The sequence below is a fragment of the Gambusia affinis genome, linkage group LG12 (assembly GCF_019740435.1).
Source record: "Gambusia affinis linkage group LG12, SWU_Gaff_1.0, whole genome shotgun sequence".
In the NCBI taxonomy this organism is placed as follows: domain Eukaryota; kingdom Metazoa; phylum Chordata; class Actinopteri; order Cyprinodontiformes; family Poeciliidae; genus Gambusia; species Gambusia affinis.
The window spans coordinates 4,442,876-4,469,840 of NC_057879.1; the positions used below are offsets into that span (position 1 = coordinate 4,442,876).

Consider the following 26,965-nt stretch of genomic DNA (forward strand, 5'->3'; position numbering starts at 1 on the left):
TGCTATCGAGCCATAGCGCTCTCAGTGAACTGATTGGTACATCAGATTCTCTATATTGCAATAAGTCAGTTGATTAAATATAAAAATGATCTATTATAAATAAAAACAAGTAAAAAAGGGAAAATAAATATAATATTATATATTATAATATTTTTTGATTGTTTAGTTGGTTATTTTTGTAGCCAAACATTTAAAAAGTAGGAGCGCGCTGGAATTTTCTGACAGCAAATTACAACAGTAACTGTTTCCTGTTGTAGCATTTCATAAAAGTGACCAGTAGGGGGAGTTGCGTGTATCAGCAGAGTGGGCGCCACATGAACATAGGCGATGTATTCGACGCGAGTTCGATTACCGAGACTATTTGCATGTCTATCTTTCCCCTGCCCATTTCATGTCTGGCAGCTCTTAATAAGGGCCACTAATGCCAAAATGTATCTAACAGAAATAACTAGATATATCATATTTATTACTTAAACGAATATGACTTTAAAATAGTTAATGATGTTATTTATGAAGACCTGAATAAGATCTAGGAGGATGAAAAAGAAAAACAAATAACTTCAGAGTTCTTCAAATACTGATGCACGAGTATAGGTGAAGGCATCATCGTTAAAAACATGACCATCAAGTGACATGTTCAAGTAGGTCGTTTCGACAAGTGAATGAAAATACTGTAACCTTGGAAAAACAACGAGAACATCGTAAAGACGGGTTTAAGAAGACGATTTTCAATGAAGGGCTTCTTAAGATAAAGTATCGCGAGAATTGCAGTTACGGGGACTGTTTAGGCGTATCAGAAACCAAAAGTTACCCGAAATTATGTAAAGGGGTTTCAGGCCCTAATGCTTAGCTAAGCCGGTCAAATACAACTTATTATGTGGTGTTATTTTTTTCCTCACAAAACTTTTCCGACATTATTTTTCACGGCCACTAGAGGGCGCTGCTTACTCACCTTTGAGACATTTTCAAAGCTTCATCTCGTTTGTTAATAACCTGGAAGACAAGCTGGCTCCGGTCGTAAAATACTAGTCAGCCTTTTCAAAAACAAACAAACAAACAAAAAAAATCAGTCGCTCTTACTTTATATATAGTTTGTTATCTAAAGAACAATTGTTTTGCTACCGTTTTATAATTTGTGATTTCATAAAAGTCAAAAAGCCCCACCTAAAATAAAACTCCACACAGATATCCCCAAATGAACGAGGGAGGTTGCAGAGTCCTTCTTGGTACAATCATTTCCATTTTATCTTTTTATTCTTGTGTCTTAATCTACTTCCTCCTTCAAACTTGTCTACTTGAATTCTGTATCCCTGCAGCAAAACGTTTGCGCTCTAAATGAAAACACAGCAAGGATTTCTGGGAAATTTGGTCAGGGTAAAGCCCAATGGAAAGCTGTGTGTGTCATACTGTTAAAATTTTATAGCCTGGTTGATGCGATCCATTGAGATGATTTACTAACCGGTGTTTACTGCACCGGTTAGTGTTGCATCACACACCTCGTTTTGTCCAAAAAAGGTCACCACACCGACTAAAACACATATTACGCCTAAGGGGAATCATCAGTCAAACTCTGGCTCAGACATGTAAAGCTTAATGCCTTGTTACTCAAATGCAACTCAAAAAACCAGCCACCATAGATAACGTGTATTAATTTGTGTTCTGTCGCATAGGCTTCAAATCCAAATTCTTACACAAGAATCACTCTGTTGACAAGGAATGACAATATGAGGAAGAAGTTTATTGAAGAGCGATACAGACACAGAAAATTAACAACTTGTGCATTTTCATATTGAACAATACTTTCTCTGCTAAACAATTTTAGCCAATTTCAGATCAACTGGAATCTTTAGCTTAATTTCTTTTCAATTTTGTTTTCACTTCATAATTCTCCTTCTGTGTATAACTTTGGCAATAAAGACTTATAATCCTTTATTTAGACTGCCATTAAGGCAGTCTAAAATAGAGAGAGGAGAGAATATAGTGAATACAGACAAAGAGAACAATTAAAGCGCTAGGATTCTTGACGAGGTCTGTAGAGTCCACTAGTACACTATGTTCTTATCATTACCTATATACATCAGAATACAGCTTAGGCTTACATACACAATAACAAAGTGACAGAGAAGCACTTGAACGTTGACGATACGACCTTAAGCTCTGATACAAATGCTGACGGAGCGGGGTCTGGCTTTAGAGCGGAAACAACGAGTGGACTAAAACAGGAGGGGAAGTTTGCGATGGGTATAAACGTTTGGTTGAAACCTGAGAAAAAGGCTAACAGAAGGGAACCCAATGAGATTGGGAATAGACTCTAATCCTCCTCCAGTAATCCTCTATGGATCCACTCTGAAAACAGCCGGGTAATTTCTTAAGCAGAAATGTTGCGTTTATGCTGTTGCGACATAAAAATTGGGTAGTTTTAACCAAACACCGGGCACAGCATCAAGACCAAGATTGTTGGGTTAAGCAACCAAGAGCCTCATCACTTTTCACAGACTTTGAACTTAACAGCAGTCTGACCAGATTTAACGCTAAAATAAATGGTTACGTTATGCCGCATTAATATATTGTCACTCTGTTGAGTTAAAAGAAATAAGCTCATTAACTTTTTAGCTGCTAAGAAGTTATCACCATTTTTAACAATAAAGCCAATATAGATGGGCTAGAAAGCTGTATTTATTTCTACTTCACCTATCCTTGCAATTATAGTTCAATACTATTAGTTGAAGTTGTATTTATTTAATAAGAAAATTAACCACAGATGCACTAATGGGACCAAAAATGATATTTATTATAAAGGCCTACAGTTTTGTTTTGTTTTTTATGCTGGGGATGAGTCTTGCTCAAGTTAAAGTGCTTGTCAATAACATTTAACCATACAGTAAATAGTTTTATTAAATAATAATTCACTTCAGAATTTATGATCAGTCAGAATTTAAAGTAAAAATGAAAAAAATATATTAGTTTATTCATTTTAATTAAAAATGCTACTTGTTTAATAATCCAGGTGTTGGAGCGATTTATTCTTTATCTTTATCAATTTACAGAAATTGCTAGTATTTCACAACGCAGATTAATCACATTACCTATTTAAACCTAAAAGCCTCTCCTCTGTGGAGACTTACCTACTTGACAACAGCGTGGTCTTGTACTGCGCTCAGCAAAGAGTCGCAACTTAAAAGTTGAAAAGAGTTAAAAGCTGAAAACAACACAATGGAGTTTTGGATTAAACTAAGGTAGTATGTACTTATTGCAATGATTTGTTATCCTTCCACCGAAGCACAACCAGTTCACATCTAACGTTTTTAAATTACGTTTGAAACAAAATCCTGAATATAAAAACCTGGAAAACTGAAACGTTTTGGTTCCAGACAATAATAGATTTTATTTTTTATGATGACGTGCATTTTTACATTTAAATCGTGACTAATCGAAGCGCAAGAGTACAATCCATTCGATTCCATTTTTTTTAAATCGATTGACAGCACTACTTTTAACATGCTGGTACAAACCCATAACCAACCGTTGTTGCGTTAAATCAACTCGTTGATGCAGGACTCGGTTAACAACCTCAATTGGGTCCATTTGAACACAGCAGTTTCAAGAGTGTAGCTGAATGGAGCGTCTCGTGTCGAATAAGTTGTTCTGCCTTTGTGTTTTTGTTTAATTGTTAGTTTCAACCAAAGCTTCACTTCCAGTCAGCATCTGAATGGGAGCTTGAGGCCCTTCGGTTCGGGGGTCACAATCTGACCATGGATACAGCACAGGTGGACACCTATGACGAGGTTAAACGTGTTGTCGAGGCTGTTTGTCCAGATAGAGAATATCGAAGGTGCTCCTCAGCCTTGCTATGCGTGTATGGCTGCTACTACAACACAGGAACAACTCACAAAAGTCAAACACTGAATGTTCCCCCCCGCAGGGTTGTTGTCTTTATATATATATATTTATATATATATATATATATATATATATTTATGTGATTCATCATTAACAGCTTTGACAGTGAAAACAAACAGAACTGAAACGCCAACAAACGTGCAGAGACGGCACATGCACACGTGTCTTCACACACACACACATTCACACACCCATTCACATGTACAATGTATTATTCACACAGAAAGAAACAACAACAACAACAACAACAAAAACACGTTTATACGCACTTATACTAAGATACAACTTCTGTTCCTAAGAGAAGATCAACACTCGGTGGGGGAGAAGGGGCGGGGCATTATACAATAAATTAATACAATACTAAATCAAACTCAGCCTACATATAGGCAAATTAATCCCTCCCCCAAAAACACACACACACGCACGCATACACTCCCATGCAATAAAAGCAGCTTATGTGGCATGCTGCGTTTTTGAATGAGTAGGGCAGTATGACTGCTGAGCCTATCTTTTATTTGTTTTTCATTTTTCAATGTAGAAGCAGCGACTGAGGGTGCTGGTTGAACCGTAGGGGATGTAGGTAGGAGAGGGGAAGGGAGGACGGGGGTTTCAGGGTAGTGGACCTGCTAAGCGAACCTGGATCACAGGCGAGCAACAAGCGCACGTACACATACACCACAAGACGAGTACTGTACTGTACATAAATATATGGACGTCTTCACCTGGCGGGAAACTGAGGTTGAAGCAAAGACTTCGGCGGGCGTCTTCGCTAAGGAGAGACGAGGACAGCAGAGCCACGGCTAAGAGAGAGGGGTGGGAGACAGAAGGGGAGCGGATGAGGGGAAATCACGCCGGTAGAGTGATTATGGCGGGGCTTGTCTTGTAGGAGATGGCGGTGGTCGCCGGCTGGAGATCGGTGATGCATCGAAGAGCAGAGGAAGAGGAACAGATTGTCATTTATTTCATAAGAAAGTAGATGCACATGGTATTTTTCGTTCCACAATGAGGCAAGTATCACATTGCATCTAACAAGAGTCGCTGCCAAAACCACAATGAACGTCAGTGAAATTTGGGAGTCATATACAAAAATGAGCAGGCCTGTCACGGTAACAAGTTTTGCTGGGCGATAAATTGTCCCAGAAGTTATCGCGATAAATGACAATATTGTCGTCTTGAGACCGTTTTCAAGTAAATTCAAGTATTTCTAATGAACATTCAACACTGGAACTGGAAGACATTTTAAATATCCAAAAGTAAATAAACAAAGCGACAGACAAAATGAAATAAAATGAATTATGAAGTCATTGTAAAGAAAACTGTCCTTCAAAAATGGTCTAGTTGAGACCAATGAACCTCACTGAAGACTTTTATCATCCAGTGTGTGGTAGAAAGAAAAGAGGAAAACAACAAATCCAGCAGATGGAAATTGTGGAGCTCGCTTTAATTTAACATGAGACAGGTCCAGAAATGAGATTCACTTTAAAAGCTAAACCTGCCTTCACCTCTTTACAGATGACAACGTTTATACTGAAGCTAGCCTGTTAGCAATTTACAGCCACCATGAAAGCTCACAGTATATCCCCTATATTTATTGGTTAACTGATTTTCACTCTTCAGAGTCTCTTAATCCATCCCCAGCTGCTCAAATACTATTAGTATGAAAGAATGACATAAAAAGATTAGAGGATGTGTGAATGCAAAGCTTCCTCGTTACCATAGAAACTGCTGGGCACTCCAGCTTGCCTCTACAGCAAAGAGCGTAGGTGGAGAATGAGAAACGTTGCTGAGAAGTCGCTGTCAAGATTACAATGAGCAGCATGTGCAAGAATAAATGATAAAACCGTGAAGTGGCTGCCTCTGCCTGCGCATGTAAAGCTGTCCTTTCACTTAAAGGTCGGTGGTCATCTTTGGAACGCTATTGGTATAGAAAATGTGTTTCACCTCCGTAAGTCATCCTCACTGATGCATAATAACTCATTATGCAGGACAACCCATCCTGTGGTTGTGAAACAGTAACTAATACATTATGTCTGCGCACATTAACGTGCTGCTGACTATAGGATTGATCAGCCTCACACTCTGGAGGAGTGATTCAGGCAGATAACACATGCTTAGTGAGCTTCATGCCTGCATGAATCTTTGAGTGTGTTAACTTTGAACAGAAACAGTAAGTACTATAAAAATGTATAGGTTTTTTTAAAAAATAAGGTCACTGTATGAGCAGCGAGGTAGCGGTAGCCCAGAAAAGATCTTTCTTTTCTTTTCTGTCCTTTTTTGAAGGAATGGAGGTTTTGCAACATTGTACTTCATATTAGGCGTGTTGTATTCATATTTTTGGTATTTCTATTAATTTAAGCAATATTCAAATATTTGACTATTATGACGTTGAAGTCGATTTCTTGGAAACAATGTGGAACCGTTGGCCAGGGGACGTATAAAACCTACCATGCATCAGTTCATGACCGCTCATCTGTAAGACTATATATTAATGTACTGTAACTGTAAACTGTAAAATCTTACCTAAAACACTCTGAACTAGTCCTTTAAAGCTCCTCCTTTTCACATTAAACCCAATTTAATGTTGTGAATAAACTGTTTATGTGCTCAGCTAGTTTCCAAAGTTTGTGACTGTTGCTTGTAAATTTGCAAGTTACATCTACTTTAGCTCAGTCATTTTTTTAAATTACATGTTTGTACATTCAGCAATGCACTTTCCTCGTTAGGCTTTAATTACATAAATAAATACATTTTACCTTCAGTAACCTGGTAATTCTTTAGAAACAGAATAAAATCTTTTGAATTAAATAACACAAAGCATTAAAGGTTATGACTGCGTTTACCTGGGGATACTAGGGGGGGCCCTGTTGGGGCGGCTGGGGGCCTGGGGGCTATCAGCACTGTTGTTGAAGGGTCCCAAAGGTCCTGGACGGTTTGGTGGCAGTGGGGCCCCTCTGGGCGCCGGCCGCTGGCCCGAAGACATCCTTCTGGGGGCCGTGGGACTCGGAGGAGGAGACCTGGACAGCAGAAAGGACGTGATGAAAAAGAAAAAAAAACAGCAAACGTCAAGGCTTCCAGGCCTTGACTCTTCCTTTTCTTGTTTAAGTTCATTTCCATCTTGCCTGCGACCGCCGGTGGATCCTCCCACCCAGGAGCTGTCAACAGGCGGAGGCATGGGGGTTGTGATGGTGGATGTAGAGATGTCACCTATGATGGCCAGGGCCTCCTTCAGGGCCTGGTGGGTCCTCAGCACCTCATCCCTCCTCTGGGCCTGTTCCTGGGACTCATCCATCAGGGCATTCTGGTCACCTGCAGAGTACAGGCACGCCAGCAGCTCCGCATTGATGAAGTCCTTCACCTTTTGACAAGACCAAACAGTAAAGCAGAAAGAATTAGAGGGGTCAAACTGTAAGTTAACTACCAGTGTCCCTTTAACTTTACCATGGATAAGCTTTATAAGGGCCTTTCTAAATTATCTGTACTGAGAGTTTCTGACTAAACTCAATTTCCAGTACTTGTTGTTGGTACAGTCTGTAATCATGTCAGCCACAACTGCAGCTTGGCGCAGCCTGAGCACAAGTCATTAAGTTTTACAACTGTAAAGACAAACTGCTAGGTTTCTGAAGCAGGAGCACGACGTTATTTTGTGAGTTTTGTCTGCAAAGAATTAAAATAGAGCTGAGCTGAAAACGGCTTCAAGATGAAGTAGCAACAAATAGGAAAGCAAAATGGAAACACTATTCACCTTAAGCTTGCCACGTAAGCCAAAATGCTGAAATTAAAATGAACCACACTATTCGCCGCTGTGGGCAGCATTCATCTGGATATGAACAGTATTTTCTAAAAAAAAACAAAAATAAATGTTTGACAGTTCTCACAAATTTAAGAAAACAGCATCTAAGTTGCTAATCAGCTTAAATGAAAACATGCTGCTACATTCTCTGAAGCCGAGCCATTTGACTTCACCAACACGAGAAGTAAGAAAATCTAGTCAGCTGTATTCCTACAAGCCAAAAATATCTTTCCTTTATTTTTCAGATGATAATTTTTAAAAACATTTTTAGGAAAGCAGCTAACACAAACACATGTTAGCTCAGGCCAATGTGTACTACTGCCGTAAGCAGTATATATATCAGGATATAAACTGTATTTTCTAACAAAAATGTTGGACATTTCTCACAAATTTAAGAAAACATTCTACCTGAACGTTGATAATTAGCTTGAATTAGCTGGGAAATGGTTAGGCTACATTCTCTTCTATTTAAACACATAAATAAGGACGTCTTGTCAGGTGTTCTGCTGCCATCTAAAATAGTCTGCTCTTTATGTTTCTAAAAATAATGGGCTGTAAAAGAGCAAAAGAAACGGTACCAAATCTACCTTTTGATATATTGTTTCAAAATGTTGTTTATAACTTTGAAATAAAAAACTGCAAGAACAACAGAAACAATTTTTTCCTGGACTTACTAAAATGAATGGCAAAGTAATCATGCTACTTATTTTTCTTGCATTTCACCATTAGTCATCAGCTCTGCTGGAAATGTGTGTTCGTAGATGTTTTGTTTTTCTTTACTTACATTGTTGATCATCAGATGCATGATGGTCTTTGGGATGAGATCCCGGATGCACTTGCTGACAATAGCCATGTAGGAATCCACCAGGTTGCGGATGGTTTCCACTTTGCGCTCCAGCTGAGGGTCCATGGAGAAGTTATCGGTGGTGGTGGTCGTCTCGCTCTCAACCTGCAGGGGGAGAAAAAGTTCACCCCAATGATTCCACAAAGGGTTAAAAGTAAAAAAAATAAATAAAAAATAAAAAATAAAAATCTGACATGTTTTGACAAAATTATTGTACTGACATTTTTGCCACTCCCACATACGAGCACACATCAAAATAACTCTTATACGTGTTTAAATCACTAGTAATTAAACTCTACTACATAAATACTGTACAGTTTAATCTTTACTTATTTTAAAAAACAAACCATCAACACTCAGTATTTCTGTCTAATGATCCATAAAGGTTGTTTCTGTCTGGTTTGTATGAATCGAACAAGCTGATTACATGCTGAAAAGCAAAATAATATGAGAATAATGTCACAGTATTAGAAAAATAAAGTCATAATATTCCAAGAACATAGTCATAAAACTTTGATAATAAAGTCACAGCAATATTAAAGTCATGCAAGAATTGCACGACTTTATTGTCACTTTATTGTAATAATGTGACAATAAAGTCATAATATTTCAAGAATAAACTTGTAGTATGACTTTATTCTCATTATTTCAACTTTATTGTTATACGACTTTATTCCCGTAAATTTATTACTTTATTCCAGTGATTTTATTTATTTTATTTTATTAGTAATATTTGGTATATTTCCTGACGCGTAACGTTGCCTAAAAACCCAGGCATGAGATCAGCGATGGTGTTAGGATCCGATTAAGCAGCCGCTCTGATTTTGAGTGACTCTCATGTTGGAGTGGATTGTCTCACCGTGGTGGTCTTGTCAGGGTAGACCCCGGCACGGAGGAGGGACGACTTCCAGCTGTCCACGTCATCCTGGGAGTCACAGGCCAACTCCAGAGTGCGATTGTCCTTGTAGACGTTCCTACACAGAATCATTTGTTTAGAACGTCAAGTGTGTGTCAGACGATTGCCTCTTCCATGTGGAATAGTTTCCTGTTGGCTGCCAAGCCAAGCATGTCCAAGAGGAAACTTTCACAGGACGTGCTGTAACAATTAGAGAAAGATCAGGCATGAGACAAAACCTTTTTGACGCTGATTCAGACTTTTTAAAGACCATCTGCTTGTTTAGCTGCTTGACTACTACCAGCCCCTAATGAAAACTTTCTATCTGTGCAACAGATTCCTGTTTAATCAAATTGGGTTTGTGGAAAAAGCTAAAACTAGAGGTCAAATCCCAGGTGCGTTTTTAAAGTCAAGGCGTTTTACGACGATGCGTCCCGAAGCGCCAAGCAAAACTCAACTCCCGCTACCTGTTGTTGATCGACAGTCTGTGCCTCTGTCAGTCACACGACCTAGTAAGAATCGCAGCTGTCTTTTGCATGTCTCCCCCGAATGTTTTTGTTTTTCCTCTAAATTCCAGCCTGTGTTCATGTTCCCATCTCTAAACCTGTGTAATTTTGTTGCTCTGTTATCAAGGTTCAATATTGCAACTCTTTGTAAATGATGCTGGAAGTAAAAGAGGGACTGCATTGATTGTGTGTCTTTTTAACATGACCTGCTCTGATTCTGTTCTGAACGAGTTGCTCAGAAAGCAGCTGAAACATTACTCCACAAATTTTAAGACATTCAAATCAAAGTGCTAAGTTTATCACTAACTAGCAATTTTTTTTAATTAAAGTTTGTTTTCTCTAAATGATGAACTGGAACTGCATCAAATTAAAAAGCAAAATTACCTGGCATGAAAACAGGAGATTAAACATGCTAAGGTTAGCTAACATCATCGATAAATTAGCTAGTACCGTACTTGCGGTACGTGTCCAGTCTGGCACATCGTTAGAAACGGATGATATAGCTATGTGCCTTTTAGGTGACCTGCTGAGTGAACAACTGTTGGAGCAGCATATTGATGGTGACCTGCAGAAACTCCACTCAATACTGAATATTTATGATATCATCAAGTAATGTGGATAAAAGAAGCTGGAGAATCAATGAGAGTGAGAGAGTTTGTCAAATCTTACATGTAATGGTAAACCCTGACTGGGTCAATTTCAGAGTTGAGTAATAACCACTTAAATTCACTCAACGTTTTTTGAAAAAAAAAAAAAAAACTTTTAGGAGCGCTCTGTATCTTTATTTCTACTTGAATGACTTTATTGGGGCCTGCCCATAGCAATGCATAAGGAGAGCAGTGGCTGACTTGCGAAGCAAGTCAGTCACTGCCTCCATGCATTGCATGGCAGGCACCTATTGTTCTACACCCAATAGAACGTCTCTTTATATCTTTATTGGGGCCTGCCCATAGCAATGCATAAGGAGAGCAGTGACTGACTTGCGAAGCAAGTCAGTCACTGCCTCCATGCATTGCATGGCAGGCACCTATTGTTCTACACCCAATAGAATGTCTCTTTAAGTATTATTATTTATTATTCTTCCGTCACCCGGAATGCGGCTCGTGCCGCCATGAGCCCACCCACAAAAGTGGTATCAAACGCGGCTCGATCCCGGAGGTGTGCTATTACTTCTGGTGGGATTTGGAGTTACCATGGCGTAAAAAGCAAAAAACGACCCCAAAATCACTAACGAGCTCACCAGGTGAAATCTCGTCATTAAGGGACGAAGCAACCTCTAAATCTTAAAAATACCCTATTTTTGAGGATTTTCTGTGTCGTCATAACTTCATGTAGAAACGCCATTCAAACTTCATTTTGTAGATACGTCTGATCTCTTTAAAGTGAAGACAGCACGTCAATATGTATTATGGTTTGTCCACAACTTCTTTCTAAGCGACCCAAAGTTTTTGATTTTGGAAAAATCAGAGTGTGAAGGCATCCGCTAGAGTGAGAGTCAGAGCGACATTTTGACCCCAAAACATTTCTTAACACGCCCTCACGCTCACAAAAATAGCATGATTGGTAACAAACTTGCTCATGACATTGATACGCTGCGTGCCTGCTCCGGTCAAATGTTTTCAAAAATTATCTAGCGCTTACAGTTTTCTCTCCAGGTGCTTCAGAGCAAAGTCATGCGCCAGGGTAGCAGACAGATCTCACTGATTCACTTCCATGTATTTCTGAAAATTTCAGACCTTGGCACACACTTTTTTTATCTCATCGCTGTTAATACTGTGAGTGAGGTAGAGATATGAATGGCGGGACTATGAGAGACGACAAATAGCCCTCTCATATGCTTCAAACGGTTTTCGAATATGTATTACGGTTCCCGAACGGGAAACAGTTTTTGCAATGCTTTTTTAGTCAAACTGGCTGGCTCAAACAGAGAATTGTCTCCCTGGATGTCTCACTCACAGCTGGCAGAGAGGATTATTTACCATGGCAACGGAACCCAGAGCAGGGAGAGCTGCTGAGGACTACAAACACGCATCACTGTAGTTGAACTACTAGTTCAGTTAAAACAGAGGAGGACTGAGCTGGCCTTTAGAAAACTTGCTGCTATGGGCTGTATATAACTAATTTAACCCTGTCACTGTTACACATGGGATGAGTTTGGCCCTTTGAAATGAAGCTTACTGAAAATTTCAAAATAAAAGCCCTTGAAAATTTTTACATCAGGTCATTGCTTTTTGAGCGTTATATGACTGATTTAATCCAATGACTGTTACACATGGGATGACTTTGACCCTTTCAAATGAAGCTTAACAAAATTTCAAAATAAAAGCCTTGGGAATTTTTACATCATGTAATTGTTTTTTGGCTTTATGTGACTGGTTTATCCAAAGCACTCTTACACATTGGATTAGTGTGGGCATTTAATATGAAGCTTACTGCAAATTTCAAAATAAAAGCAATATGCCCTTGATAGTGTGATCATCGAGGCGGTGCAGTGATATCATTCTGCATTATCTGTTTATCCGAGAGTTAGGGAACTGCCTTGCAGCAAGGCAGTTCATTAGCATTAGCCTTTTAGCTTAAATAAGCTATTTTCTATTTTTCAGACTTATTAGCCATGTTTAGTATACTTAATGGAGTAAGTAAATGACAGTAAACATTCTAATGATACCCCACATGCTACTGAAAGTATTTATGCTTACATTAGCATATTTGCTCATTTTAGCTAATGCACTTGCTTTATCATACTGAATGTTGCATGTCCAGCTTACTTAACATTCTTGTGATTCTATTGATTACATTGCAGCTTTCTTTAGCATTGATGCTAATTCTTAGCATCAGAACGCTGGGTCCAAACCGACGGGCACACTTTGGCAGGCCCCAGTTAAATTTCTTCAGGAATTTTCTAGTTGGGGCCTGCCCATAGCAATGCATAAGGAGAGCAGTGACTGACTTGGCAAGCTAAGTCAGTCACTGCCTCCATGCATTGCATGGCAGGCACCTATTGTTCTACACCCACTAGAATGTTTCTTTAATACGTATTATTTATTATTCTTCCGTTACCGTTAATGCGGCTCGTACCGCTGCGAGCCCACCCACAAAAGTGGTATCAAAACGTGCGGCTCGTTCCCGGGAAGGGAGCTATTACTTTTGGTGGGATTTGGAGTTACCATGGCGACGTAAAAAGCAAAAAACGACCCCAAAATCACTAACGAGCTCACCAGGTGCAAGTCTCTGTCATTAAGGGGACGAGGCAACCAGTAAATCCTGAAAATACCCTATTTTTGAGGATTTTCTGTGTCGTCATAACTTCATGTAGAAACGCCATTCAAACTTCATTTTGTAGATACGTCCGTGATCTCTTTTAAAGTGAAGACAGCACGTCAATATGTATTATGGTTTGTCCACAACTTCTTTCTAAGCGACCCAAAGTTTTTGATTTTTGGAAAAATCAGAGTGTGAAGGCCGCTCCGCTAGAGTGAGAGTCAGAGTGAAATTTCGACCCCAAATCATTTTTTAACTCGCCCTCACGCTCACAAATATTGCATGATTGGTATCAAACTTGGTCATGACATTGATACGCGTGCCTGCTCCGGTCAAATGTTTTCAAAAATTATCTAGCGCTTACAGTTTTCTCTCCAGGTGCTTCAGAGCAAAGTCATGCGCCAGGGTAGCAGACAGATCTCACTGATTCACTTCCATGTATTTCTGAAAAATTTCAGACCTTGGCACACACTTTTTTTATCTCATCGCTGTTAATACTGTGAGTGAGGTAGAGATATGAATGGCGGGACTATGTGAGACGACAAATAGCCCTCTCATATGCTTCAAACGGTTTTCGAATATGTATTACGGTTCCCGAACGGGAAACAGTTTTTTGCCATGCTTTTTTTAGTCAAACTGGCTGGCTCAAACAGAGAATTGTCTCCCCCTGGATGTCTCACTCACAGCTGGCAGAGAGGATTATTTACCATGGCAACGGAACCCAGAGCAGGGAGAGCTGCTGAGGACTTCAAATACGCATCACTGTAGTTGAACTACTAGTTCAGTTAAAACAGAGGAGGACTGAGCTGGCCTTTAGAAAAACTTGCTGCTATGGGCTGTATATAACTAATTTAACCCTGTCACTGTTACACATGGGATGAGTCTAGCCCTTTGAAATGAAGCTTACTGAAAATTTCAAAATAAAAGCCCTTGAAAATTTTTACATCAGGTCATTGCTATTTTGAGCGTTATATGACTGATTTAATCCAATGACTGTTACACATGGGATGACTTTGACCCTTTCAAATGAAGCTTAACAAAAATTTCAAAATAAAAGCCTTGGGAATTTTTACATCATGTAATTGCTCTTTTTGGCTTTATGTGACTGGTTTATCCAAAGCACTCTTACACATTGGATTAGTGTGGGCATTTAATATGAAGCTTACTGCAAATTTCAAAATAAAAGCCTCAAAATGCCCCTTCTGATAGTGCATCACGAGGCGGTGCAGTGATATCATTCTGCATTATCTGTTTATCCGAGGTTAGGGAACTGCCTTGCGCAGCAAGGCAGTTCATTAGCATTAGCCTTTTAGCTTAAATAAGCTATTTTCTATTTTTCAGACTTATTAGCCATGTTTAGTATACTTAATGGAGTAAGTAAATGACAGTAAACATTCTAATGATACCCCACATGCTACTGAAAGTATTTATGCTTATATTAGCATATTTGCTCATTTTAGCTAATGCACTTGCTTTATCATACTGAATGTTGCATGTCCAGCTTACTTAACATTCTTGTGATTCTCCACATGCTATTGATTACATTGCAGCTTTCTTTAGCATTGATGCAAATTGTTAGCATCAGAACGCTGGGTCCAAACCGACGGGCACACTTTGGCAGGCCCCAGTTAAATTTCTTCAGGAATTTTCTAGTTATTTATTATTCTTCCGTCACCCGGAATGCGGCTCGTACCGCTGCGAGCCCACCCACAAAAGTGGTATCAAAACGTGCGGCTCGATCCCGGGAGGTGTGCTATTACTTATGGTGGGATTTGGAGTTTCCATGGCGACGTAAAAAGCAAAAAACGACCCCAAAATCACTAACGAGCTCACCAGGTGCATCTCTCGTCGTCAAGGGGACGAGGCAACCAGTAAATCCTGAAAATACCCTATTTTTGAGGATTTTCTGTGTCGTCATAACTTTATGTAGAAACGCCATTCAAACTTCATTTTGTAGATACGTCCGTGATCTCTTTTAAAGTGAAGACAGCACGTCAATATGTATTATGGTTTGTCCACAACTTCTTTCTAAGCGACCCAAAGTTTTTGATTTTTGGAAAAATCAGAGGGTGAAGGCCGCTCCGCTTAGAGTGAGAGTCAGAGCGACATTTTGACCCCAAATCATTTTTTAACTCGCCCTCACGCTCACAAATATTGCATGATTGGTATCAAACTTGGTCATGACATTGATACGCGTGCCTGCTCCGGTCAAATGTTTTCAAAAATTATCTAGCGCTTACAGTTTTCTCTCCAGGTGCTTCAGAGCAAAGTCATGCGCCAGGGTAGCAGACAGATCTCACTGATTCACTTCCATGTATTTCTGAAAAATTTCAGACCTTGGCACACACTTTTTTTATCTCATCGCTGTTAATACTGTGAGTGAGGTAGAGATATGAATGGCGGGACTATGTGAGACGACAAATAGCCCTCTCATATGCTTCAAACGGTTTTCGAATATGTATTACGGTTCCCGAACGGGAAACAGTTGTTTGCAATGCTTTTTTTAGTCAAACTGGCTGGCTCAAACAGAGAATTGTCTCCCCCTGGATGTCTCACTCACAGCTGGCAGAGAGGATTATTTACCATGGCAACGGAACCCAGAGCAGGGAGAGCTGCTGAGGACTACAAATACGCATCACTGTAGTTCTAACTACTAGTTCAGTTAAAACAGAGGAGGACTGAGCTGGCCTTTAGAAAAACTTGCTGCTATGGGCTGTATATAACTAATTTAACCCTGTCACTGTTACACATGGGATGAGTCTAGCCCTTTGAAATGAAGCTTACTGAAAATTTCAAAATAAAAGCCCTTGAAAATTTTTACATCAGGTCATTGCTTTTTTGAGCGTTATATGACTGATTTAATCCAATGACTGTTACACATGGGATGACTTTGACCCTTTCAAATGAAGCTTAACAAAAATTTCAAAATAAAAGCCTTGGCAATTTTTACATCATGTAATTGCTCTTTTTGGCTTTATGTGACTGGTTTATCCAAAGCACTCTTACACATTGGATTAGTGTGGGCATTTAATATGAAGCTTACTGCAAATTTCAAAATAAAAGCCTCAATATGCCCCTCTGGACAGTGCACCGCCGCAGGCGGTGCAATGATATCATTCTGCATTATCTGTTTATCCGAGGTTAGGGAACTGCCTTGCGCAGCAAGGCAGTTCATTAGCATTAGCCTTTTAGCTTAAATAAGCTATTTTCTATTTTTCAGACTTATTAGCCATGTTTAGTATACTTAATGGAGTAAGTAAATGACAGTAAACATTCTAATGATACCCCACATGCTACTGAAAGTATTTATGCTTACATTAGCATATTTGCTCATTTTAGCTAATACACTTGCTTTATCATACTGAATGTTGCATGTCCAGCTTACTTAACATTCTTGTGATTCTCCACATGCTATTGATTACATTGCAGCTTTCTTTAGCATTGATGCAAATTCTTAGCATCAGAACGCTGGGTCCAAACCGACGGGCACACTTTGGCAGGCCCCAGTTAAATTTCTTCAGGAATTTTCTAGTTTATTTATTTTTCTTCCGCCACCGTTAATGCGGCTCGTACCGCTGCGAGCCCACCCACAAAAGTGGTATCAAAACGTGCGGCTCGATCCCGGGAGGGGAGCTATTACTTTTGGTGGGATTTGGAGTTACCATGGCGACGTAAAAAGAAAAAAACGACCCCAAAATCACTAACGAGCTCACCAGGTGCAAGTCTCTCGTCAAGGGGCAGGCAACCAGTAAATCCTGAAAATACCCTATTTTTGAGGATTTTCTGTGTAAATCATAACTTTATGTAGAAACGCCATTCAAACTTCATTTTGTAGATACGTCCGTGATCTCTTTTAAAGTGAAGACAGCACGTCAATATGTATTACGGTTTGTCCACAACTTCTTTCTAAGCGACCCAAAGTTTTTGATTTTGGAAAAATCAGAGTGTGAAGGCGCTCCGCTAGAGTGAGAGTCAGAGCGACATTTTGACCCCAAATCATTTTTAACTCGCCCTCACGCTCACAAATATTGCATGATTGGTATCAAACTTGGTCATGACATTGATCGCGTGCCTGCTCCGGTCAAATGTTTTCAAAAATTATCTAAGCGCCACAGTTTTCTCTCCAGGTGCTTCAGAGCAAAGTCATGCGCCAGGGTAGCAGACAGATCTCACTGATTCACTTCCATGTATTTCTGAAAAATTTCAGACCTTGGCACACACTTTTTTATCTCATCGCTGTTAATACTGTGAGTGAGGTAGAGATATGAATGGCGGGACTATGTGAGGCGACAAATAGCCTCTCATATGCTTCAAGCGGTTTTGAATATGTATTACGGTTCCCGAGCAGGAAACAGTTTTTGCAATGCTTTTTTAGTCAAACTGGCTGGCTCAAACAGAGAATTGTCTCCCCCTGGATGTCTCACTCACAGCTGGCAGAGGATTATTTACCATGGCAGCGGAACCCAGAGCAGGAGAGCTGCTGGGACTACAAATCGCATCACTGTAGTTAACTAGTAGTTCAGTTAAAACAGAGGAGGACTGAGCTGGCCTTTAGAACAACTTGCTGCTATGGGCTGTATATAACTCATTAACCCAGTCACTGTTACACATGGGATGAGTCTAGCCCTTTGAAATGAAGCTTACTGAAAATTTCAAAATAAAAGCCCTTGAAAATTTTACATCAGGTCATTGCTTTTTGAGCGTTATATGACTGATTTAATTCAATGACTGTTACACATGGGATGACTTTGACCCTTTCAAATGAAGCTTAACAAAAATTTCAAAATAAAAGCTTTGGCAATTTTTACATCATGTAATTGCTCTTTTTGGCTTTATGTGACTGGTTTATCCAAAGCACTCTTACACATTGGATTAATGTGGGCATTTAATATGAAGCTTACTGCAAATTTCAAAATAAAAGCCTCAAAATGCCCCTCTGGACAGTGCACCGCGGAATGCAATGATATCATTCTGCATTATCTGTTTATCCGAGGTTAGGGAACTGCCTTGCGCAGCAAGGCAGTTCATTAGCATTAGCCTTTTAGCTTAAACAAGCTATTTTCTATTTTTCAGACTTATTAGCCATGTTTAGTATACTTAATGGAGTAAGTAAATGACAGTAAACATTCTAATGATACCCCACATGCTACTGAAAGTATTTATGCTTACATTAGCATATTTGCTCATTTTAGCTAATACACTTGCTTTATCATACTGAATATTGCATGTCCAGCTTACGTAACATTCTTGTGATTCTCCACATGCTATTGATTACATTGCAGCTTTCTTTAGCATCGATGCTAATTCTTAGCATCAGAATGCTGGGTCCAAACCGACGGGCACACTTTGGCAGGCCCCAGTTAAATTTCTTCAGGAATTTTCTAGTTATGAAGTATTGCAACTCTTCCTTGAGTAAAATTTCTGAATGCCAAAAATTGACCAGACACAGACGCACGCAGCTTCGGGTTTTGTCAAAAGTTTGGTAAGTTATTTATCCAAAGAAATTAATTTGGAAAAAAATTTCTTTTGTTACATTATTTTATAATTACATTATTTCTAAGAATTATTTTAATTTTGACCTTTAAAATGCCAATGATTTCCGCACAACTTTATATTTTGGTCCCTCTGATGACGTAATCTTTAAATATGAAATGATTTATGTTTTGAAGAGTTACTCAGTACCCGAGTCGCCTTTTTACCAAATACTTTTTCACTCCTATTTCAGACATTTCTTTGACATTTCATTTATACTTGAGTAACAATATGTTGAAGTACTGCTACTCTTTCTTGAGTACAATTTTTGTGTACCCAGCGCACCTCTGGTCGTTCCTAACTAAAACATATTTCCCCTCTTTAGTCCTAGTTTATATTTAATATCGTCTGCATAGATTAATCTCCAAGCCAAAGTCCTGAGCAGCCGACCTGGATTCTGTGTTGAAGATGGAGAATATGTGTTTGCTGGACATGAAACTTTTCTCCACATCGCGGACCTTCAGGTTGTCCAGGGGGAGCATGTACTTCTTCTCCTTCTCCTGGTGGAGGAGAAAGAGGAAAACGGTGATGAGCGTACACACAAACAAAAGAAAAGCTAAATGAGTTATTTTGCTTTTGGTGTGTTCGGCATCTGTCAGGCAACCAACCAACTGCACTGGGTAAAGAAAAAGGTGAACGCAGAGAGAGACAGAAGTGGGGAAGGCAGAAAGAGAGAGGAGGTGATGTCAAAGGGAGGAGGAATGGGGGAGAAATGAGAGTGGGAGGTAAAGGCAGGAGCAGAGAAAGGGAGAAGAAAAGGGCGAATGAGCACATGTGGAAGTCATTAGGGTTTGGGTCGTGATGCAGTCGTTCTTCACGGTGCGTTTTTACACAGAGAAGCGCTGGCAGAGAACCCTGAGGAGAGTCTGGTCGAGGTTAAGGGCGGTGCGGGGGGCTTGGTGGGTGGAAGGGGCAGGTCGCTGATAGGTAAAAGCCCCGACTCAAACTCAAACTCGGGGGGCCGACGCCACTGAGAACCCCGGGCTCAACGAGATAAAGAGCGGAGATCCGTACCGTTCACTTTACACTTCAGTCCCAGCCTACGCGTCTTAACTCGGCCTTTCTGTTTTCTTTTATCTCAGCCACTCAATATTTTCTCTATATTTTCTCTTTCCATTCCAGAGGGGCCCACTTCCTGTCTTTTTTTTTTTCCTTTTTTTTTTTTGTTCGAGGGAGCGAGAGAGCGAGAGAGATTAAATGACAGCCTGGCGTTAAAACTCAACATCTGGTAGTGCTTAGCACAGAGATGCAGGGAAAGGAGGGAGAAGTTAAAGACGGCGGGGTGGAGGAGGAGAAGAAGCCAAAAAGGACAAGAAGAAGAAGAAAGTCGATTCAGATGAAGATTCAGAAAAGACAGCCCTTCGGTTTGGAAAGTTGTGGTTGACACAGGTAAGACTTGGTGGACACGGAGGAAGAGCTCTACCTCTATAGAGACTCTAGGGTTGGATTCCCCAAGGGGTCACCGTCGCCCTTATATGGTCAACCGGGACACCTCCTTCTTCCTCTCCCTCTCTTACCCCCCACCCCTCCCTCGTGAGCGTCTCTCTTTCCCTCTTTTTTGTAATATCCCCTCCCAGAACGCGCAACCAGTGTGTCCTAGTCGTCTGAGCGAATGTGCCACGTCAAGGCTGGATACTCTTCACGGCCGGCGTGACCTGAGAGCTGGACCGGTCCGGGACGCCCGACCTAAACAAATAAACAGGAGGGGGAGGGGGCCGGTGGGGTGCTCTTCCAGAAAACCCCCACACCCCACCGACATGGATGAGGCGTACCGCTGCACTTCGAATTTGGGGGAAAGTTGGTTTTTTTTGCTGCAGGAGCGGCGAGAGGGGAAAGGGCGCCGACGGCAGAGCTGTCCCACCAGCGTCGGGACCGGCGGCACACAAGGCCTGGCTCTCCACTCCGGCTCCGTCCACCCAGTGTTCAGACTACCTGTTCATTGTCATACTGGTGTACAGTAGTCTGCACATTGGTTAGACTGGGCACGGACCCTCTTCTGTCCGTCTGTCTCTCTGTGTGTCTCGCCCTTCCTCACTATACGTCCGAGGTCTCCACCTCATTTTTTTCTAGACTTTGTCAAAAAGAGCGCTCGCAAGGCTCGGCTCGCTTTCCCCGCTCGCTTGCTGGTTTGTGGAATAAACTTGGGTCACCAGTTTCCTCACCACTAACTTCAGATCTGGCTGCGTGTGCTTGAAGGGCATACCTCGGTTTCAAATCAACGCTCTTTGAGCTTTAGAAGAAAAAGCAAGTTCACATAAATCACTGCATGAATGAGCGAGCATGCAGGCTGCTGAGGAAGATGCGGTCACTCTGGAAAGGGAGGGGAGTGAGGGGGGAGTGAGAGGAGATGAGGAGCAAGTATGGCTGCAAAGCATTGATCCAGAAGGGCTGCGGACCGATCAATCAATTGGGGTTTGAGGGTACATTGAGACACCCCAAGCGAAGGTATTTCTGTGGGTGGCCTAAGCAAGCACAGGGCACCGATGTATGATTAAGTAGTAGCAAATGCAGAAAAAAAAGACTACAAAAACCACAAACACACACACAAAGCAGTAAATCTAACTAATCAGATTTTCAGCTGAGAACTTGCACTGTTCACAAGTAGCAGAGAAAGTTTAGACGATCAAAGCAACGCCTCTGCTCTGCGGAGAGCTGGAGGACGGCGGAGTGAAGGGTACTGACATCTAATAGGTCTTCTCTTCTGCAAAGAAAAGGCCAGATGATGATGTTCGGATTGAAAGCGTTCCTGCCAAGAATGCAAGAAGTTCCAAAGGAACTGCCAGCCGCATTAATACAAGGGAGGGGGCAGACGTCTGCACGACCGTAGAAAAGTTCAAGAGGGTGTAAAACAGAAATACATGAGGAGAAGCTAGCGGAGTCTGTAATTACCGGCATTGCCGCGTTAGCGTCTCGAATGGCAATCTGCACGGCCCCCGCGTGCGCCACACTGCGCCGTCTGAGGTTCCGAGCGGGCGGCCGCATATTTTTGTGTGGCTGAGAGAGCGAGCATTTGGTTGGGATTGAGGCTGCTCCAAATTTAGTGAAGAAGAAGAAGAAGGAGTGAATGGCTGAAGTCTCAGCGGAAGGAGGTGGGGAGCGAAGCAACGCAGAATAGAAGGTGCATGGAAAGCACAAGTGAGGATGTACTGGAGAAAAAAAAATCATTTAATTTGAAAATCACAAACTGCGGATACAGCTTTTTGTCGTTCAAGAACTCATTCCAGAGGACAATTTCCTGAAAACTCTTGATGGCAAGCAACTCAATCGGGTCTCCTGGGCAACAACGCAGCATCAGAATGGGCTGGCTGGAGGAGCTGCTGTGTGTCTGCCTATCTACACTTGCTGTGCAGAATGTCCTCCAACCTGTACAGCAGGCACAGACAGGCAGGGAGACGTCAGCCTGCCAAGCAGAGGCCGGCATCTGACCAAATGCTGCATCCTGTCGATGCTGGCCTGTGGATGCAAATGGTGGTGGGCTATAGATGCTAAAGACATTTCCTGTCATTGGTCGTTCTTAAAATAATAAAATACTGCTTTCAAGTAGTCATTTACCCACTATTTTGATGGTTTGAGTAGGTTTTTGTTTATTATTACTTCCTTAACTTAAAAGTGCAACACAGCGGCGTGCTGTGGTGGCGTGGGGGATAGCGCAACCCACATTTGGAGGCCTTGAGTCCTCGACGCGGCTGCCGCAGGTTCGATTCCCGGACCCGGCCGACATTTGCCGCATGTCTTACCCCTTCTCCTTCCCTCTTTCCTGTCAGCCTACTGTCATATAAGGGACACTAGAGCCCACAAAAAGACCCCCTGGTGGGAAAATATATATATATATATATATATATTTAAAAGTGCAACACAAAGAGTACTTCCTGTGCCTAACTCTGGTGCTTTCCAGCTGGAAGTCTGATTAGGAGCAGCAATGGACGATATGGCTGAAAAACGTATCACGACATATGCCTTTCATATTCGGTCGATATTAAGAATTATTGATTCATTCTTTGTTTTAAATATCTAAAATCCTGCCAAACTGGTGGCGTGACTTCTCCAGTTTTAAACACAGTTTTAATGCCACACTGTTGTTTTTCATTTTGAAAGGCATGGTGGCGAAAATTCAGCAGGTTGTTGCTACATAACCAAAGAGTGAGTGAGTTGATGTCGCCTATTTTGCTTAGCTGGCCATGGGAGGTCGAGCAGCTAAAGCAAAACTATCGCTATATGTTATTGATTTATTGTCTAGCCCTAATGATGAGCCTTTGTGGACTTTAAGCTGTTGAAATGGGCCATTAAAGGGAAGGTTAGCATTAGCTTCATCCTCTGAACTCATTTAGCTTTGTACTGAATGAATAATGTGTATTTTTTCCTTTAATTAACTTGTTTGATGTGTTTAAGTGATCTTTTCTGCAATTTTGCTTAATTCCTGTAAAGCATCTGAGGTATTTTTAGAAAAGTACTACACAAATAAAACATTTTATTTGAAGGAGCCTTTCCTGGCACTTAAAGTCACCGACCAATATACAAATGAAGACCCAATGAGAGTTATCCACTGCTTATGCCTTTCAATAGAGCCTCACTTCTACCCCTTTCCACATAACAATATTAGATATTGTTATGTAATAAAACTGAAGGTAGCTGAATCACGCTCACCTCATCGTCCTTGAACCAGGAGAGACTCTCGGCAGTGAGCACAAACCAGTACTCCTTGGCTCCTCCCTTAATGATGCTGATGTTGTTGATGGTCAGCCAGCCTTTACGGATGACCTGAGGGGAGAGGGTGCAGCCGAGGCGTGAGCGGCAAAAAGATTCTCACCGTAGGAGCTTTATGTTAGTCGGAAACAGCAAACTGGTTACATTTTGATCATGTGATCTGAGCAAAGGCAGTGAGACGAAACGTGCGCGAAGGTTAGCTGAGGTGTGTGATTGTGACTCACTCAGTGCAGCCGCACTCACAGATAGATGCCGGTTAGAGGCTTTATCTTCTACCAGAGATAAAGCGTGCGTGCGTGTGTGTGTGTGTGTGTGTGTCGTCAGTGTTGAGTGTATTAACCCCGACACAAACGGAACCATACAGGTCTGGTGCCAAGGGATTACTGGGTTAGATTACTGTCAGACCTGCACCGCCTAAGACTGACTAAAGAGGTTACCTACATCTTTATAAAATCTCTTTCTCAAGTGCTGAAGATCATCAGGAAGAGATGAAAATAGAGGTGGAACTGGTGTTAGGAGGGGGGAAAAAGTAAGAAAAAACTAGAGCAGCAACTTTTTTAGTAGAGAAAAAGTCTCAGCCCCACACCGATCAGTTAGCATCCCTATGGAGCGTCACTGGAGGAAAATGGAAGCGGTGCTGGAGAGCACCACACACTGGCGAGAAGCAGAACTGCAGCAGGTACAGACGACATTGCAAACCACGACCCACGGATGAGCGATACTCACCGACAGACACCCTCGAGAGGGCAGCTGAGATTCTCACTAAGGGGTGGGGATGAAATGCAAGGTGGCACCTTTACGACACAGGGAGGGTTCAAACAAAGGGAAACGTTTCAACAACACCAGGCGTGATGGTGGGGGAAAAAGTGATACTAAACAAAGAAAAAAAAAAAAAAAAAAGCACTTTTCAGTAGAGATGCACCGATCACAGAATCCACTTTGATTTATTTTTGTAAACTTTGACCTGCCAGTCATGATTATAGTTCATCTCTTTCAAGAACTAACATTTTACATATATAATATATATATATATATATATATATATATAAATATATATATTTATATATATTGTGGATAAATTTAACTGATTTAACAATGAAATGTTAGAATAAAACAATTGTTTTTCAAAAATGTACGGCGCTGCCCTCCTGTATCATAGAAAATGTACAAGTTCAGTTAAATCCTCCAGGTTGTGCAACATATATAACTAAAAACTAACTCAAACAAAATGCAGGATTTCTTTACTCTTTCACACACCTGAAAACAAACCCATAACCAGGTTTTCAGACCTTTTCTCAGAAGAAAAATCTAAAATATGGGAGAGAAAAAAATTGTTTTATTCTTTCATTTACTATAACTGGGGGTGTAAGAGGCTTTTGACCAACGTCTATCTACATCAGCAGAGAGGAAGAGAGAGCAGTATGCATTACACAGCTCTACAGTTCAACAGGAATTCACTGTTGTTGTAAAGCCCAGATAAAATGACTAAAATCAGAAGCTGATTTCTCGGTGCATCGCTACTGTTTCAAAATTGGTAACTATCTGAAACACTGAAGCGCAGAAACCGAGAATGAACGTTTTCCACTTTTTCCCGGTGGTTTTCTTGAGATAATAAATTCATTTTCCAACAATTTTCTCGAGATAATTAATTAATATCTCAACGATTTTCTTAAGATACCAAGTAAATCTCTCTTGAGAAAACATGGGGAAAGAAAATCTGTGGGAAACGTCCGCTCTTGGCTGTTAAATAAAAGCATGGGGGGATAAATAATTATAAATATGAATGATATTTTACTGTAGAAAATATAGCAGTGAAGTGAATAAATCCTAAATTTCATCCTATGCAAAAGATTAACTTAAACCAAGTAGAGGGTTTAGTTAAAGCGTTTCAGCTCGGTGGTTTCCATTTTTCTGTGCCGTCTCTGATTCGTGTCGATGCGATCAACAGTTTCGACCTCGTGTGCCACCATTTGTATTTTGACACGAAACGGAGAATACGCTCACCTGATTTCCTGCTGAACTCTGGCTCTTGTTAGTCTGACTGCTCCTCTGCTGAGCGCTGCGCCATGGCAACAGCAACATGGACGCAGAGATGGAACATCAGAAAAATAAGAAGAAAGTAGGTGGGGAAGAGTGACAGCAAACCTTGTTAAAAATACAAAAAGTTGCCGTGTTGAATTGAGGTGAGATGGTTTCGTGTTTACCTAGCAAAGCCAATAAAATCCTCATGGTTGGTGTTTATGTAAGAGAGCTGCAGATCAATCAGCAGCAGAACCTGAAAGGACACACAAGATATTTATTATGAGAAACGACTGGATGAAGACGGAACAAGAGCGTAGAGTAGCACCGTGATTAAAAAACGGTTCTGCAAGGTTGCCTTATTTTACATAATTTTGATAATTTTCTTGGTATCAGTTGGAAAAAAAGACTGAAAACAATTCAGTCAGCTCTAATCAACAAAATCAGGATTTAGGTCACAATTTCTTGAAAAAGGCTTGCTGTATTTAGCCACATTTATTCAATTAGTTGGACACCACAGGTTTATCTAAAAATCAATAAGACTTTTAAAACAATTAATTGTTTTAGCTAATACTGTGCTAAAATTTTAACTGATCTTTAAAACGTTTTAGAAGACAAAAATGTGCTTAAAATCAAATAAACACCTGAAATAATCCATACATTAGATACATTTTTCCATTTAAAAATAGCAATAAACCATATTGTAATACATTTTTTTAAATTTTCTCATAATTAACTGTGAGACTTTCGTTCTACTACAGGGGATATTTTGTGCTAAGCTAAGCTAACCTAAAATAACCTCACCTAAAATTAATTGGTCAGATATTAACCTCTTGCTGTACCTTTGCGTGAGTTTTGTTTTTAAGAAGTAAAAGGAGAACTACAGATCTGAATTTCCTTTGTAATAGTTATTAGTAACTAATGTGATAAGTATAGCCTGAACACAGAGCGGTCTTTACCTGGTCCTTGGAGCGACTCTCCCTGTCCCGGATGTGAGAGGTGACGATCCTCTCGGTTTCCTCGCGGAGCGTCGGGAAGCATTCCAGCTGGAAACAAAACAAAACACGCAGCATATCAGCGCATCCACAGATGGGAAACGTCAAACGTTGTTATGGAAGCTGGTATTTTCAGACGCTGCTTTACGATTGACTAAAGTTAGCTTGTCATTTAGCAGCCCCACAATCGCCATGAGTTGCGGGGAGGGCAGTGGGGGGGGGGGATACCTTGTTGGAGCACTGGCGCACGGTGTTGATCAGCTCTTGGATGACCATGTCCACACATTTGATGCATGGCTCCTTCAGCTTCACAATTTGCTTCTTCACTATAGCCTCAAACGCCATATCAGGGGTGAAAAGCCCAGTTCTGGAGAAAGAAAAGAAATGATCGGACTGGTTGTTGTTCAGTTTAGCATTAGCGTATGAATTACGCCACACAGGGTGGGTGGAAACTTTTACAGCAAAGATTTTTTTTTAATCATTTTGTGTTGCTAACAAGCAGAATTATTATGGGAGATA

At 40.8% G+C, this 26,965-nt stretch overlaps 1 protein-coding gene across 1 annotated transcript in view; it reads right to left on the reverse strand.

The window, feature by feature from the left end:
- Window positions 1-1,717: 1,717 nt before the first annotated feature.
- dnm3b (dynamin 3b) overlaps window positions 1,718-26,965 on the reverse strand; it is a 37,166-nt gene continuing 11,918 nt past the window's right edge. Inside the window, exons 11-21 of the mRNA XM_044134787.1 lie at window positions 26,675-26,813; window positions 26,411-26,497; window positions 25,637-25,707; window positions 25,437-25,491; window positions 23,373-23,486; window positions 19,119-19,228; window positions 9,394-9,508; window positions 8,475-8,639; window positions 7,020-7,255; window positions 6,741-6,914; window positions 1,718-4,806 (exon numbers count right to left, since the gene is read on the reverse strand). Of these exons, the coding sequence (XP_043990722.1) occupies window positions 4,764-4,806; window positions 6,741-6,914; window positions 7,020-7,255; window positions 8,475-8,639; window positions 9,394-9,508; window positions 19,119-19,228; window positions 23,373-23,486; window positions 25,437-25,491; window positions 25,637-25,707; window positions 26,411-26,497; window positions 26,675-26,813 (1,309 nt within the window). The 3' untranslated portion in view covers window positions 1,718-4,763. The remainder of the gene's footprint in view (window positions 4,807-6,740; window positions 6,915-7,019; window positions 7,256-8,474; window positions 8,640-9,393; window positions 9,509-19,118; window positions 19,229-23,372; window positions 23,487-25,436; window positions 25,492-25,636; window positions 25,708-26,410; window positions 26,498-26,674; window positions 26,814-26,965) is intronic.